Source organism: Notolabrus celidotus, chromosome 12 (assembly GCF_009762535.1).
Source record: "Notolabrus celidotus isolate fNotCel1 chromosome 12, fNotCel1.pri, whole genome shotgun sequence".
Classification (NCBI taxonomy): Eukaryota; Metazoa; Chordata; class Actinopteri; order Labriformes; family Labridae; genus Notolabrus; species Notolabrus celidotus.
In genome coordinates, this window is record NC_048283.1 from 30,989,430 (window position 1) to 31,007,142 (window position 17,713).

The 17,713-nt window shown below is 40.7% G+C and overlaps 1 protein-coding gene across 1 annotated transcript in view; it reads right to left on the minus strand.

The window, feature by feature from the left end:
• The window catches only part of rims2a (regulating synaptic membrane exocytosis 2a), a 170,845-nt gene that overhangs the window by 67,894 nt on the left and 85,238 nt on the right, over positions 1-17,713 (minus strand). The window contains exons 5-10 of the mRNA XM_034698543.1: positions 6,029-6,240; positions 4,638-4,757; positions 2,975-3,074; positions 2,719-2,842; positions 1,543-1,589; positions 1,145-1,257 (exon numbers count right to left, since the gene is read on the minus strand). Coding sequence (XP_034554434.1) covers positions 1,145-1,257; positions 1,543-1,589; positions 2,719-2,842; positions 2,975-3,074; positions 4,638-4,757; positions 6,029-6,240 — 716 coding nt within the window. The remainder of the gene's footprint in view (positions 1-1,144; positions 1,258-1,542; positions 1,590-2,718; positions 2,843-2,974; positions 3,075-4,637; positions 4,758-6,028; positions 6,241-17,713) is intronic.

Consider the following 17,713-nt stretch of genomic DNA (forward strand, 5'->3'; position numbering starts at 1 on the left):
AATGCACTGCAGTGAGAGGGAAACTTGAAGCTGCCACTTCCCCCGGAATGCATTTTTCAAAGTATGGAAACAGAAAAAGGCCAGTCAACAGTCAATGAGCAAATACCAAATAGTTTGTGCCCTTCAGACAGGGCCCATTACCTGGACCCTAGGGGGAAAAGGCGTTGTTCTTCTACTAAGGCTTTGGCTCTGGATAAGCAAAATTAATCAGCAAAAAAGGAAAAGAAAAAAAGAAAGAAAATGCATAAAACCAAAACCCGACAAAACAATGACAATCTTGCAATATACCCAAGAAGATGTAGTGCTATAAATACGAGATTCAGTCCTCTGGGTTCGTTATTACTTTACTTTCTCACCTTTTACCTACATCCTTGCTTCTTTGCTTTGCTGAATTCTTGTCCCTAAGCTTCTCTGCTCTATTCTGCATAGACCCTTTGAAATTATCAATGAGTCACAATTATATCTCTCCTTCTACTCTGGAAATTTTCTCCCCCTCCTCCAAGTCTTGCGTCAAAGTGACGTTAAACCCTTATTATTCCTTAACTAAATATGAAGACTGCTCCAAAAATATCATACTATCACGTCTGTTCTGTGTTGAATTACTCATCTTACAAGGTCTACTCAATGAACTCAACAGTTTCAGCACTGAATTGAATTTCAAGGTCAGTTCTTTTTTTCGAGATGGCAGTGTTTATTTGCAATCAGCTGGATTTGGAGGGTCCAATGGGACTCAAATTACTCTGCAGTGTAAGGTGTGACATAAATGCTTTGGTTCTTTTCCTATTGGACCCTAAATTCAAGAGTTTATTAATCTCTTCTTCTAATGCAGCCCTTTACACAATTACCTCTAGAAGGTTTTTACACAAGCTATGAACATCACACACAGTAAACTGACCTAAAACCCTATATTAGATTGGTAAAGGGCCAGTTGAAACAGACTGTAGCTGGCAGACCAATGGATGGCACCCTGACTTTTGAGCTGCTTAATCAATGCACACTTTCACAAGTATCATCAAAATATACTCATACGTTCTTGATATATCCCATCCCACTTGTACGTTTTCAATAGTTGCCAAAGCAATCTAACAAATCAGTCCCTTCAGGATTGTACATGTACTCTGTAAGACATGCTGAGGTCACTCACTGAGAGCTGTCCTGACAGGTACTGGGGGGCGTCCCTCAGCATGCTGGGACTCATGGGGGACGTGACGGAGATGGACGGGCGATCCATCTTCTGAGATTCAAAAGAACTTGAACCTGACAGAGCACAGAGGAAACAGTCACATCCTTAGTAGCTTTTCTGTTTTGCTTTGGTAACATGAATAGATGAAATAAGAGATGCAGACAACAGTGGGGAAGATAGAAAACACAAACAAGAAGAGAGAGACAAAGAAGGCAATAAAGCTTGCCAAGAGAAAACCAATTCATTGAGGTGGAGTTAAATATGCAATTTTAAGACATTTCCTTTGCTTGATATTTTCAGGCTGATTCATAGGATAAAACAGGGCAAGATAATAGGCTTAAGACCTTGAAAAGACTTACTTGATTCCAGTTGTGCATGTGTGCTGTCTGGTATCCTTGGAATATCGCTACAAGAAGAAAAAACAGAAAACTGTTAGTGTTACAAAAAGGAGAGAGCGGAGAGGATGGAAAAGATCAATTTGAGCTAATGCTGACTGCACTGTGCTTTAATGACTGTAAGCACCACATTAGTCTTGATTTACCCAGAAGCTCCCTCAGCAGCACAAAGCAGGTCAGATATAGGACTCGACAAAGGTAGTGCTGTTTTCCTTACAGTTAACTCTTTAGAAAACAACAAGAGGAGCGTGTAAAAGAGAAGCAGCAGCCTTTCATTTTGTCATGTATTGGGTGATGTTGGCCCCATACCAGGCCTGAGCCGACTGAGCCACAGCTAGAGGGATGGAGGAACATATGTTGAATAAACAAGTCCGTGCCATTATTCCAAAAACAAATCCTGGAGGAAAACAAACTAAATTCACTCTCTGAATTATTATGCTGAGTATTGCAATCAGTGAAAGGCCACAATTTGATGGCACAATTGTTCAACTGATGAACATTTTTTTTTAAACTCGTCGTTCGCCTAGCTGTCTAAGGGTGTGCACCATGTACAGAGGCTATAAATTGTTGCAGCAGTCACAAGTTCAACTCCTGACTTTGACCATTTGCTGCATGTCTTCCTCCACTCCCCACATTCCTGTCTCCCTTCAGCTGTCCTATCCATTAAAGGCAAAAATGCCCCAACATATTTAAAATCATAAAAAAGTTACACTTTAAAACATTCATATGGGCGCAGGCTTAACCTAATGGTTAAGTCGCATGCCCACACAGCAGTTGGCCCGAGTTCGATTCCAGCCTGCGGCCCCTTTCCTGCATGTCATTCCCCCACTCTCTCACCTGGCTTCCTGCTATAATCCCCTGTCCTCTCCTATCTAAATAGAGGTGTAAACGCCCCAAAAATATAACTTTAAAAACAACCACATGTTGCCATTTCAATAGCTTCTTGGTGGAAGAATAACACTCAACTCAATTAACACATTCATCCTTTCCATCTGATTATTCGTTCATGGAGTCACAAGGGCCAGGAACCTATCCCATTAAAGAGGCTGCCAGTACAGGACTATGGACAGGATGTAGTAGGGATGACTGTGTGGTGAAGAGTACAGCTTGTTTGCATAGACAGTGATTGAAAGCTCTCACCCTATAGGCCTTGAGACCACAAGTTCCACCTGTGGCTCAGGCTTGGATTCTAGAATGATATTGTAAACTTCTTTAAATGTGGCTCCTTGTAAAAGCTTCCCATTCCACTCCAGCACCTGGTCACCTGCAAAAACACCAGACACAGGTAAGATTTGAATTTTTGCTGCTGTAAAAAAAATAATGTTCATGCATTTTTAGAGCATATTGAATATGGATCCACTGTATGTTAAAGTTTCTCTGTATGTGTTTTTAATACCTGGTCTGAGGTGTCCAACAGTGTCTGCTAGACTTCCTTTCCTCACTTTAGTGATGAAAGCACAAAGTCTACCAGATTCTGTCATCTTGCCGCCAACCACCTGTAGAAGCAGAGAGGTGTCATTGAAAACACAAGTCAGTGTTTGCTGTGCTAACTCATCATGAGCCCCAGAACATGAATAACACACACAGTATTTTGCAGACCACTGATTTTTTTTTCCCTGGAAGTATCTTCTTGACATAGTGTTAACATTTGCCTTTAAGGTGTACATTTTCAATCATCAATAAAGGTATTTAGAACATGGTCTTTGGTAAAATTGCATCACTGATTTTTTTAAACATGTCCAGAGCTGTGCTTTCAACTCCAGGAGCACACTGTGGTGCCGCTCTGTGCATCTGTAGCAGTGCATACTCGTGGGCTAGAGTACTGTACAGTCCTGAGCTGCTGTACTACATTCTGCTCAGCTTACATGGGCATCATACAAATAAAAATCCCTCTTAATGGCAGCTGAATGCCAACATACAAAGGAGCTTAGGGAAGTCTGCTAAATGAAATGGCTTTATGTAACAGGCTGGAGCCAAAGAGGGAGGCTTGCAGAGGGGAAGAGAGAGAGAGAAGAGGAGGGGGAGAGAGAGAAAGAGAAAGAGAGAGAGAGAGACATGGACAGTGAGGGCGAGGCTGGCAGCCTGACTGATGGACTGACTGGCTAGATTGCCGAGTTGGCTGGCTGCTGCTGAGCGGACAGAAACGCGCAGAGGCACTGAGCAGACACAAACATGCCATTTCAGGAGGCTCATTCAATCAGTAATGATTTTTCCCCATCTTGTTGTTTCCTGTTTCTCTCTTCATGGCCCAGCGTGCTCCTGAGGACTTTGACTGCTCAGCTCTTTTACCAGTGTGCACCACCTACAGATTTATATAACAGTGAAAAGGGAAGGAAAAAACCAAAGCATCTACCACAACACAAAATCAGGCATATGCTTTGGCGATGTAGTGAATGCACTGCAATAACTAACTGATAAAACGTTGAAATCATGACAATCAAGAAAGAGATCTATAGGAGTAGGATATACAGCACTTAATGTACAAGAACAACACAAACAGTGAACAAGTAGAATATTTATAAACCGCTGTCATGGCTTTTTTTAACATGTCTCCTTGGAGCTGATGTAATCAGTTCAGAAAGGAACTTCAGTGTGAGGGAAATCAGACAAGTGTAAAGGTCAATAATACAAAATATCACTACTCATTAGAACCATCAATGAACATTCAATGCATGATTATTAATACTAAGAGGCACCTTGTTGTAATCAATATTTGGAAAAGGGAGAAAGCTCACAGAACGAGACGCCAGAAAATATTAGACATCATAAATCTGAAGTTGTTTTTCTTTATCTTAACATGTATTGTTAAAAAATCTGGGTTTGTTCAATGTATGTTTACAACCACCATTTTGTATCTATATTATTTGTTTATTTGTTTTGTTTTGGAGGGGGAGGTGTCAAGGTGCCAAATAGGTTTTTTAACATGCTTTTTAAAAAAATTATGAAGCTACAGCATAAGGCTTGATGATGCAGCATTACAGTTTGAAATGTTCAGCAGTTTGATCGGTGTTTGCGTCATAGCAAAATTGTGTAAACTGACAAAATCATTATACGCTCACCTTCAGACCAAGCAGAGCTCCTGAGTCTCGAGGCACACTTCCATCTTTCATGCGCTTATTGAGCAAAATACGCCCTATTAAGCGATCCCCATCTTTGGACGGCTGCCACGTCACTGGGTGCTACAAGGTCAGAGCAACAACACACCTTTTGTTTAACAACTGATCCACTCAAATTTGATTACTTCAGAGCAAAGCAGAAAACTGTTCACAGAGAAAAGGGGGCACGGGAAAAGTATTCACTCAGGGAAAAAAAATTCACACAAACTCTGATGACTCATCAAGACTGTTAACTTTTTAGATAGCCACATTCTCAGTTACTCATTTTCTAAAAGATGAAACATATAATTCTGCTGCTAAACATGGGCAAAACTATTGATGGAAAACAACACCTCACATAGAAGTGTTTGATGTTATTTCTAGAGCTTGTGTGAACCTGCCAGTGTGAGGGTGGAGTGAGCTTCATGCAGCATCCCATGCAGAGTAAAGCAAGCAGCCCCAACACTCCTCCAACCAGCTCTTCAAACAGAGCAGGAACACTGGAGTCTAACCCCGGTGCTTCATCACACACAAACATAAAATCACTGTCAAGTGGAATAGTGAGGGGGGAAGCAGATAGCAAAAAGTGGGGGAAAAAGGTCAAGATACAAGAACAAATGTGTTGGATCATGAGGTGCAAGTTTCAAGAACTGAAAAGATGAAATATACACAGCACAGAATAAAGCCATGAGACACAGGTAGGGTGAAGTCACAGACGCGCAGTGGAAGGGAAAAAAGAAAAACAAATGTTTTAATTTTTTGTGCAAAACAATTCCAGTCTTTCCTGTTTTGTGTTCTTACAATAACTGGGTTTTGCTCTAGAAGTGAGTGGAAAGTTGAGCAGGGGGCAGGTTCTGTCTGGACTGGGTGCTGTGGGGTAGGGTAGCAGAGTGAAAGGAACGGGCCTGAGTAGAGGTGTTCCAACTGCGCTAAAAAGGACCGCTGCAGAGCAAGAACACAACATACGGAGGAAAACGAGCATGCAACTAGGAGAGACCCACATTCCTGTGTGCCATGACAAACAGAGAGGTTGTGTATCAATGCTCTTCTTTTACAACAACTGTAAGATGTGTAGTTTCTGATTGGGGAGCAAAACAGCAAGTACAGGTAGCAAGCAAGAGGGTGCCCCCAGGAGACTTTTTAAAGGCAACACCAAGCTAGGTGAAGCCAAAAGTAACCGAAAAACAAAAAGGAACGAAATCTCAAGGTAAATCCATTTATACAACGTCAAATAAATTAAAAATAATAATAACAAAACATCTCACCTATTTACACTTGGTGACAAAGAGCAAACAAAGACTGGATGGGAAGGTCAGAAATAATAAAACAAAATGCAGGCTAGATTGTCTCAGTACCTTCTCACTATGGCTATGCTCCTCGTTTAGGGTAGTGCTACTGCACGTATCAACTCCCGAGTCTTTAACCTGCGGTTCACACCATGCCAAGTCCTCTTCAAATGAGTGTCCCCCAAAGCGCACCATTTTCTTTTGCCTCTCAGATAAGGTGTGTGTCGGCTCGGACATAAATGCCTGCTCAATAGTTTTTCTTTTTCCCCTTTGACTGTCCCCTACAGGTGTGGGATAAAAACAGAAAGAAAAACAGAACAAAAACATGCAAAGGTGTAAATAAAACGAAGGAAACATGAAATGACAAAAGACTGTTGGAGAGGGGAGGGGTGGGGAGGAGAGAGACAGAGAGAGGGAGAGAGAGATGGGGGGTTAAGGGGCAGGAGGGAGGGGGGTCAAGGCAGGGCTCCACATGTCTCACCAAAGACATTGGGGAGGCCTCGCTGCTATGCCAAGATGCATGGTCCCACCAATGGCCATCCAAATCTCCTGTAAGGTGGGGGGGAAAGGGCGCACATTCACGAGAGAGGACAGCGAGAGGGACCAGTAAGGACACCACAAACCACGACATACAAACAGGATCATACAAAATACTTAAACGTACAGGACGAAACAAGACACCTGATCATTCATTTATACACTCACACACACGCACACACACACACACACACACACACACACACACACACACACACACACACACACACGCTCTCACATACTTCTCAAAATCAACCCTGCACAACTTCAAGAAAGATGCTGCTCAGGTAATAACACATTAAATGGTTTGAAGTATAAAATCATAATTAGTCTTCTTAACTTAGTGCAGTTTTTGTAGAACGACATAGACAACAGGTCTAGACTGTACTCTATGTTCAATTATTAACAAAAACTCTAGACAGGATACAATCAAGTCCCCTCTTACTGACAGGACCTTATCTCATCTTAATCCACCATGAGCATTGCACCTTGCAGTATTTAGCAAGTCACAGCGGCAAGGACAAACTTTCTTTAACAGGCAGAAACCTCGAGCAGGACCAGACTCATGTTAGAAACACATCTGCCTCGATCGTGATGTCTCATTATTTTTCAATGTCAACTGCATTAGCACAAAAGCTCAAATGTTTTGTCTGACACTCTTGAATACAACACACTTTATGGTTTCACAATAGCCATGAATATCAGTAGGGATTTTCTTATTTAGTGCATTGCCTCATGTCCTGGGGTTTCTGTAGCTTAGAGGTAGGGTCAGCCATCTACCAATTGTTGATCACCTGTGGTTCTATCTCTGGTCAAAGTGTCCTTGGGCATGACACTGAACCCCAAATTGTCCACAAAGGCATAGCCATGAGCGTGTGAATGCGTGTGAATGGGATTAGATCAGGGGTAATGGGCATCTTCTCACTTTGTATGGCAGCCTCTGCAATCTGTATATGAAAGGGTGTGAAAGGGTGAATGCAAAGACTATACAAGCATATAAGGGCAGTTCATTTATCATTATCATTCTTAAGTGTCTTTCTTTTTTACAATTGATGGCCCGCGTGGATGAGGATAGTGGGCAGGGTATCAACGGTATTAGTGACAGTCAGTTTTGGACTTATTTGAAAACTACAGTTTTGCTATGATATCCTCCTGTCTGAAATAAGAAAACTTTCACTGAACTTATAAAAAGTTAATTTTCCCTTCCATTAATTACTCTGATTTATCAAATACTTCAGGTTTCCTCAGTGTGGAGATGAGGTAGAATACTGCAGTATCTAATACGTTTTCTGTTTCTAGTGGGTCATTTGTCATGCAATTACAATACAGTTCATTGTTTTCCAGGTATAGTTTACATAAGGTAAACACTCAAACGGCCAAATTCCACCAGATCTGTGTCCTGTCCTTCTCTGATCCATCATGGTACTAGAGTTGATAGATTTCTATTCTAGTCAATGTGTTAACTTCCACTGGATCCATTCCATTGTGTTCCGGCTGTGTCTCTGATCTGGCAGGTCGGAACCCTCCAGATTAGATACGCAAGACTTCTATTTTTGTCAGATGCTGGAGCACGATGCATAAATCTCGTCAGAGAAGATCAAGTGGGACAGGAAGTCATTATCATCATTTTCACTTAACTGCAACAACAAACTGTCATAATTAGTGGAGCAAGGCCTGGAGTCAACAGGTCAGACGTTTTCAGAGGACCATAAAGACAACATGGATGAGGAGAGGAGTCGGATATTCATTAATGCAGTAATTACCGCGGAAAAACCTCGGTCACATGACTCCAGCTGTCCGGCAGTCCTGCTCCGGCTACTTTCTGAAAACAAAACCGGCAGGTGTTGACGGACGAGAGATCAAAGACGGACCAGACATGGATCTGGTGGAAGTCCCGGTTTAAGCAGACAACATGTATGCAAAATTAAAGGCAATAGTTCAACTCCTTTAATACTCCGTCCACTAACACATCTTCTTCCTTTTTTAAACTTCATTCCCAGATAGCAACCATTGAAAGAACCCATTTCATTTAAGTTCCAAATAGGTTTCAGTCACATTTCCTTCTGGCATCATACTAGTGTATCTGTAGGAAGGAGTATGAATGTAGCCGTCTGGTGTGTTTAAGTGGGGATCCAGACTGCTGTGCTTTAACTGACCTCAATCTGAAGTGCACCAGGGAGAGCTTGGAGAAGCTCTGATTACAACTTCTGTACTTAGCACCGGCGGACACATCGCCTGAAGAAAAAGAGGCTGGGTAAAAGTGGATGTAGTGCAATTTAGGATGGAGATTTCTGGGACATTACGTTCAGCTTTCTAAAAAATCTTAAATAAGCTGCAGGGTTAGTGAGGGGTAGACTCTATTGGGGTGAATCAAGATCTATAACCCCTATCTCAGGTTGCTAATTTAATGCTTCCATCAAAATAAGAGTTACAATAAACTCACAGTGAGAATTTGATCAGCTGGTAGGCTTTGTATGCAGAACCAACTTTCCAATTCTACAAGATACGTCCTGCGTTCCCAAGTGGATGCACGGAGCAGAGAGATGAAGAGCACTTTCAATTTGATTAAGAGGCTTAAAAATCCCAGCTAATTAGATGAGTGAAAAAAAAATTGAATCTGAAGGTGGTGCTTAGATTCCCACAGGAGAGAATTATGGAGGTAAAAAAAGGGACTGAAAGGTGAGGCTGTCCTATGATGGAGAAATCATTTCAGTTAAGAGAGATACTGCTGAGAAACTGCTCATTTCTTTGTCCTGAGACTTTTGTGGGTTGCATAGCTTTGCATTAAACACCCCAAGTACAAAGAGCCAGTGGGTTCGCTTAGTTAGGCAATCCTTCTTGATAAGTAATTCAAACAAAACATCTATTTTTTGCATTTGTGCATGTGTGGATGTATATCAAGCTGTGTATTTACATGAATACAAGTGGCTGCAGTGAACCTCAGGGCTACAGGAACAGGTAAGGTCATCTGAAAATACTAAGCTAGTGCAACCCCAGAGCTTTATACATCACATTTCTCACACTTCACTTCCCCTGTAGAACCTAATGGATCTATACAGGACAGGCTTCCTTCAGGCATTATCTGGCTACAGATTCAATTCAGGGGACTCTGATGGAAAAGTATAAAAATAGACTGCTTCTCAATGTAAAGAAGGAGGCTGGAAGGGTAAAGAGGGGAGAAGTGATTTTCAACATAGAAAAACGAAGATGCATGGAAGAAGAATGCTGCATCAAGATAGCTACCATGAAAAAATATTGGCACGTATGTAAGTGCTATAGCAAGATGAAAATATTTGCAGCTGATAGAGGAATACAATGTCATGAGTTGCTTTTGTTTTGTGTTTCTTTGTTGTGTTCTGTCTGATTTCTGGTTTTGTTCTGTGGATTGTCCTTGTGTTTCTCCCCTGTCTTGTATTCTGTTTTGGTTATGTGATCTTTGTCTTGTGTTTTTTCCCTCCTTGTTGATTGTCCTCACCTGTGCCTTGTTGGTCTCACCTGTGTACTGTTACTCGTTACCCAGTGTGTATATAGCCTCTGGCTGTTTTCAAAATGGCCTGCTACATACCTACTAATGCAGAAGGCAGGAGGTACTGCCTACTACATACTGCGTTTGCAGTCGAATCACTGGGACTAAAAACTGTGTGCATAAATCACTTTAAATCAATAAAATCTTATTTTAATCAATGTTTTTTGACAACATGTTTGTATTTGAAGTTAGTAGCCGGGTAATAAGCTGCTACTAATGCTTCAGGGTGGTCAAGACCTCCGCTTTGCGTGGGGGTCTTGTCTCGCCCTGTCAATTACAAATAATCTCCGAATAGATGCAAGTGATTATCAAATAGTATTTTGTCCTGAAATGCCCATCGCTAATTTTAAGTGAAAGTAAAGCATTTTACATGCCTGCCCATGTAGTGAAATATTAGGTCCATATTCTCAGCTTGCATAATGTTATTTCCTTAAATCAGAGTCATGGATTAAAAACAAAAAGAAAAAGGTAACTTTGCTTCTCTGAATAGAATGACTGCATTGGGATATTACAGGCCTATAAAAGCAGAGGAAACCTTATTTTGTTTAGAGATGTACAGTGTTTTTTTTTTAATCAGATCACATAACTCCAATTCTGGCTTCTTCCTGTTAAATTTAGTGTTGATTTTAAAATTGTAATACTAACTTTCAAAGCTCTACGCAATCAGGCTCCTCAGTACATCATTGACCTTCTCTCTCAGTATAAGCTTGCCCGCCCTCCCAGAGCAGCTGATATTGGTTTGTTGGTTGTTCCCAGAGCCCAACTGAAGTCTAAAGCCTTTCGGGCTCTTAAACTCTGGAACGACCTACCTGCTGAAATCTTGTGTGCTACATCTACCCCTAATTTGAAATTGCTTCCCAAAACATTATTTTTTAAAAGGCTGTTATAACCATTATCCATTATAGGATTTTAAAGTTCTTTAGATATATATAATATACAGTATATATATTTTTTTCTTGTTTTGAGAAGCACTTAGTAACTTTGTTCAGAGTGCTATATAAATAAAGATTATTATATTAATATTCCATTTCCTTGGGAAAAAAAAAGCAGACCCTAGCTTAAAGGGTCGTTCCTAAGGAGCAAGGTCAGTCTGAGTTAAACAAACACATTTTCATTCTTTTCTCTATCTCTGTCCTGTAACGATCTGTCAATCAGTCTAAGGAAGTGTTTAAGCTACTAACTGTGCACAGTTTGCCAGTGATAAAACATCATGGATGTCCCCGGACAGGCTTTGCCCTCTGCAGCCCTCTAACCCACAACTGACAAAAGTGATTACCCTCTTTGCCTGCAAGCTGCTATTCTGTCGGCAGCAGAAACACCCCAGCTCAGCTCAGCTCAGCTCAGCTCAGCTCAGCGTGGTAGACACTCTTATCGTACGAGTCACTCGCCTAATTTGGTCTAAATAGTCCAAACAGCTGAAGGCTTGCATTTATGATCAGGGAGAGACAGAAGCATTTCATGCAAATCACCTTAGGTTGAGAAAGGAAAGCTGTCCTGTATTTGAATTGTGCCAAAAAACGATGCTTATTTATCTTATCACAAGGTTATATCAGAGGCATTTTCATCTCAAGCTGTGCCTGTTTTACCTGGCATGTCAGCGCTCTGTCCTCAGATCCCTCCATGATTCTTAATGTATGTCAAAAAGAATTTTCCGTGGGCCCAAGCATGGAGGTACTCACAGCCTTTCCCCCTGTTTTTCCCCAAGCTTTGTTACCAGCAGCATGCCACAATTGGGCACCGATCCCCAGCAAGGCACTGTGGTTTTTCAGGGAGCAGGAAACTCATCATGGCCATAAATTGTGAGCATCAGCAGTCTGCGCCCAACCCTGCCGTTTCGCCCCGGCTCCGAAGCCCCACAAAGTGCTGATTCAGGACGAAGGCAGAGCGCAGGCAGTGGCCGAGTTCACTACCAGCAGGCTCTCCATCACTTTGACAGCTCAATAAAAACCAGTGTAAACTATTAATTGGATCATTAATTATTGATGCTGTTTTTACTACAATTCAAGGGGCAAGAGCAGAAAAGAGGCAGGGGTGAGACTGTGTGTATGTTTAGACATAGTCACTATGCTAGGAAGGTGATACTGTGTCATGTGGAACCCCCTGAGAGGGCAGATCTAAAATAAGTCCAAAACAAAATACAACTGTTCTCTCATTAGAGACACAACACATTGGCCAACACGTTATAAAAGTGAGTTTGATAAGAATATATTCTATTGAACACAGACAGACAAACCTGTCAGACTTATTCAGGTGCCAAAACATAAAGGGATTAATGACAATGTAACTTCGGCTATCCTGTCACTACACCATATCCATCGCTGCCGTTAGCCAGCCAGCCTGTCCTTTTCTGTCTGCTCAGCACTACTATGAGACTGAAAGTCAGGAGAGTCAATACAGAGGAAAACACAGGGAAAGGACCATTGTGATAAATCAGTCTCCAGTGCTCGCAGGCACAAGCCAGGACCATTACAGCTGGCGCACCCTCTCTCTTTCATCCTCCCCTTGATCTCCCCTCCATCTGGGCCCATCAAAACCTAGTCAGCAGACCCCTGGGGGTATCAGAGATTTTAGAGAATGAGATACACCCTACTTAGCCTGCTAGTAAAACACATCTCTCTGCCCAGTGAAGATGAGTGCACAAGCCCCAAACACTTACAGGTCACATATGGCCAAGAGGTGCTCCGTGCCCTCCTTTTCATCTCCTTCTACTTTTGGCTTTGCGTGTAATTACAGTTGATGTAAGTGCATGCAATAGCATGAATTAGTTGCAAGGTGCCTTTTTGGACTTTTTTCATTCCTGTTGATGGCATTGCTCTCTGAGCAAGCTTATCAAAGAGCGCTCAGTTTGCATGTAAAGACATATACCAAAAATTCCACTATTGGGTCATATAGAATATAAAAGATCCAAATATTGATCAGTCTCTGTTTATAAGCATTTAAAAACATCTGTACGATCTGGTTAATGATGGCACTTTCTTCATCATGCTTATGCTAATAAAATGTTATACTTCTTTACAGTCAGACTACACTTCATAATGTCACATGCACAAATCAAGGCCTGGAGTCTGGATCCTCTCTCTGCTGTATGTTACATAATTAAGTCTACGTTGACACAGAGCAAACAAGGACACTCAGGTTTCAGATAAATGGTTCAGTAGAATTTTCTAAGTAATTTATCAGGCTCCCTGAATGCACCACACATCACAACAGACTCAATTATGTCATACAACTATGAAACTGCCAATTAAACCTTAAGAAACACCAAACTTAATCAGCTGTCCAAGGATGTTCTTCAGCTAGTGGAAATGCTAAACTTATTCAGGTGAAAAGTTCAACTCCATCCTTTGTTTTACCTCTCTCTCCTACGCAGGCCGACCTGTGGAGGCGGCAGACTGAAGCAGACAGAAACAACAGAAACTCTGACCCTCAAAACAGCCTGCTTTTCTCCCTATTTTTGTACTATGGCTTCCTGTAAACCTGGAAACTCCCACATCAATAATGTAACACCGGTGCTGGGCTGCTTCTTTTAGTTAGAACAGTTACACAACAGAGCAGACCAGGTGGATTCTTCCCCTCCCTTTAAGTTGAACATTTTCAGACCTTTGCAGACACTTGAGTGTACACTTTTTAGTATCTAGTCTTTACTTGAGTATTATTGGGGGAAACTTATAACTTGTACTTCATTTGAAAGACAAATATCATACTTTTGACTTCACTTCTAGATTTATTGTTACTTGCTACCTTTGCTCTGAATCAACTGATGAATTTTCAATTCTTTCAATCCAAAATACAATAAACTGTATTCATGTAGTTCTCCATGTGGTTTGTCTAATTCTACCGCTGTACCAGTATGTTGCACACCTTCATGGCTGAACATAGGGAAAACATGACGCAAACTTCACTAAGATCAGGCAGTTCATTGAGTGTTGGTTATGATGGCTATGGCAGAGGAAGATGACAATTCTCCCCTTAAGCACCCATGCCTATATCTTAAAGCCATGTTTAAGGTTCTTGAGACGAAGAATGATTCGTATAGTTTGAAATGTTATCCCTGTTTACTGTGCACTGAGCTTGTTTGACCTTTCTTTGTACTTTGTATAACATATAACGCCAAGCGTATCATATTTGATACATCAGTTTTTGAGACCTCTACATCATCAGTGTGATATATTTTTTTTTTAAAAACCTGATGTATAAAATCAGATACATGCAGTGCATGGATAATCCACCAGGTTTGAGTAACTCATCCACCAGAAAGACGTCACAGAGACATCCAACATGTCAGCTGTGGATCAGAGACCCACTCGAGGTTTTTCAGGGATATTTTTAACAAGTTTGAAAAAGGTTGGATGAAAAGAACTTTCAAATTGTTCCTGAAACTTCGTGAGGAATAGTTACTGGATTGATGCAATGTAAAACTAATTAATATTTCATTACTTAATTTGTAGTCAAACCGTGTTGAAAATGTGGTTGAAAATTATGAAAATGGTATTTATTTTCAGATCTGTCAATCATCATTTAATCAAACTTCATACATTATGCATTCCATAAAGCAACATACAGTCTTTTATTATTTAAGAACATTTTTAAATGACATAATGAGGTATATTTAGAGGAGAAGTTGAGATATTTATAACGTATATTGTATTTTTATATATATGTAACCTGCTGTATCATGATGATTGTAACTAGTTGAATGTTAAAACTAAAAACTGAACAATTCAGAGAAGAAATATACAATAAATTAGGGTTTTTTAGCTACAAAATATGTATGACGTTGTCGTGCAATATGGAAAAAAAATATTTCTTTTCTTGAAATAACTTTGGGAAAAATTTGAAGGAAACTCAAAGTTTAATAGGCTATAAATGTTGTTTTTATACATTTTAGTCTGTTTAATAAATAAGAAACTTTGATCAAAAATTGTACACCAAAATGCCTGATGTATCAAATATGATACAAATTAAACCTCATATATGAAAATTGATATTAAATTTCTTTTTTTTTATTTGTAGAATTAGAATTTTCTGGCAATTATTTGATGGTTCAGGCTTCACAGGGTTAAGGAAACAGGCCTCTGTTATTACAGGTTTGACAATAAATCAATGTGTGATTACAACTTTCAACCAGGCGGAGCAGTCAGCAGGCTAACTGGCTACAATTGCTTTTGATGATGATTGTATGAAAAGTGGCATTACATGCAGTCACTCTGACTGCTTGCAAGAGCATGTTTATAGACTTGGAAACTTTACTTGTTATTCTAAGCAAGTAGGACATTAGCCATAGGGCAACTGATAGCAATTTCCTTTTTTCCCCCTAGTTAGCCATAAAGTATGAAAAATCCTTCAGTTGTCATAGATGTGCTTTGTCATCCTGCAAAGGCTCTTGTTCTTCCAGAACCAGTCCTGTTATTTGACAGAGTGGTCTGCCTGGAGAAATTAAAGACTAAATCAGCCATAATCTCTGCATCTCTTTTGTAATCTCACTAAACTGCACTACAGCAAAAACATGACTTCAAAGATCTGAGTGCAGAGGATGTTTCAGACATGGATATTTCTGACAGGTTTTTCATATGTACTAATTAGAGCCTGAGAATACCCCAGAATAAACGCTGCAAAAGGAGGACAAGGCTGCAGCTGATCTTGCACAATGCATTATAGTGCATGTGAGTAGAATACCGTGAGCAGGAGAGCTTTCTCCTTTGGAAGGAGTCCACTAAGGAATTTAATGCTTCATTTGATTATACTTAATCTCAACACTGATTGGATGTCCACATGAATGGTGACAAAAAAAATCCAGATTGACCAGCATGTGCCAATAACATTATTACTACTATAGTTGTGCATTTAGGTAAACTTTTTCCTCGCATCATTTTTGGTGATAAACTGTCTTTGGGTACTGAGAGCTGAAGGGAAACTGATTACGCTAATTGGGAAAATCATTAGCAGATCATGCACTGAAAAACCTCACTACCTCTGCTCTGTAAACCTCCTTCTTCTGACCTACAAAGCTCTGAATGGTCAGGCACCTTCATATCTTAAAGAGCTCATAGTGTCCTATTACCCCTCTAGAACACTACGCTCCCAACATGCAGGCCTGCTTGTTGTACTTAAAGTCTCTAAAAGTAGTATGGGAGGTAGAGCTCTCAGTACGGGAGGCAGACACCCTCTCTACTTTTAAGAGTAGGCTTCAAACTTTCCTTTTTGATGAAGCTTATAGTTAGAGCTGGCTCAGGCTTGGACCAGCTCTTAGTTATGCTGCTATAGGCTTATGGCCTTTTTCCACCGTCCCGTCTTAGCCCTACTCTACTCGACTTGATACCAGTTTTTCGTACCTGCTCTGCTCTGGTTCCAAGCGAGCTGAGCCGATACTAAAAGGTGACGTTGACGGACTGCCGGCCACTGTTTGGTCAGAGAATGTCGTCACCGAAGAGTCATGAGCGCAACACCCAACACAGGAATCAAACCCGCCATTTTTTAAAAAACGACATCAGTACTGTACAATGTACAATGTACTTCTCGCACGTATTTCTTCTCGCCGCCTGCAGCCTTCTTTTGCTTTCCTCTCTCGCTCGGCCTGCAACAAAAAGCCAAAGACTGAGCAGCAAGAACACCATTGCCTCCATGTCCTCCATTGTTTGTGATTGTTGTGTTGTGTCACATTTCAAAATGACGTGAACAGTCGCGCAGCTGTGTTATGATGACCCCACCCACCGTGAGTCGGTACTCGGGCTGGTGGAAAAGGTACCCAAACTGAGTCGAGTCGAGTCGAGTCGAACACGGCTGGAACTCTGTCGTGGAAAAGGGCCAATAGACTACCGGGGGAACTGGCACACTGACACACTGGGATCCTATCTCATATTAATTGTTAAAGTTGTGCATTTCACTGAAGAAACACACCCAGCCCTCTTCCTACTTCCATAAATCAGTCAGCTATGTAACACTTAACATAACAGTCTACTGATCACATTAACCAGCTGAAGAAGCACCGTGATATATTGTCATATCATTGCAGCAAAAGAGAAGGCCCTGAGAGCATATACGCACATTCATCCACAGTCACACACATAAACATCCATCCACATTAAAACATATCTGGCAGACTCATGAGAGAACCGAACTCCTCCTCAAACGCATGAGAGCTGTTAGGAAGATCCAAGAACACACATAAAACGCAAAAGTGCTTTGCACATATGTAAGGCTCATTATTTTCAGTTTTTAAAGATTTTGACAAAAAAAAAGATGAGATTATGTAAAGAAGATTGTTTTAAACCAATGTTACCATTCACTTTTCTGTCTGAAAAAAAAGAAGCATGTAGAGAAAATACAAATGATTGGCTGATTCACTAATCCAGAAAACAAGAACTTGTTCAGATCTTAATATTACTGACATTAGAAATGTCATGAATCTGTAATAATTAGCCTTAAATGATAATTTTATTGAAAATAACGAGCCCTACATCCATCTATGCACATAAAAACAAACATACAAAGCACATAGAGAGACTGTAGACTGGGGGATCTGAAGGTTAAATCTCAGTTGACAGCAACACAAATCAATATCCACATGAGACAGCAACAATAGTTAAATGATTATTAAATGTAGTCTGCTTTTCTACACAACATTCCACCATTTAAACCATAAATTACTCTAAACAACATACTGTCATTTCCAGCACCTGAGAAATATCCAT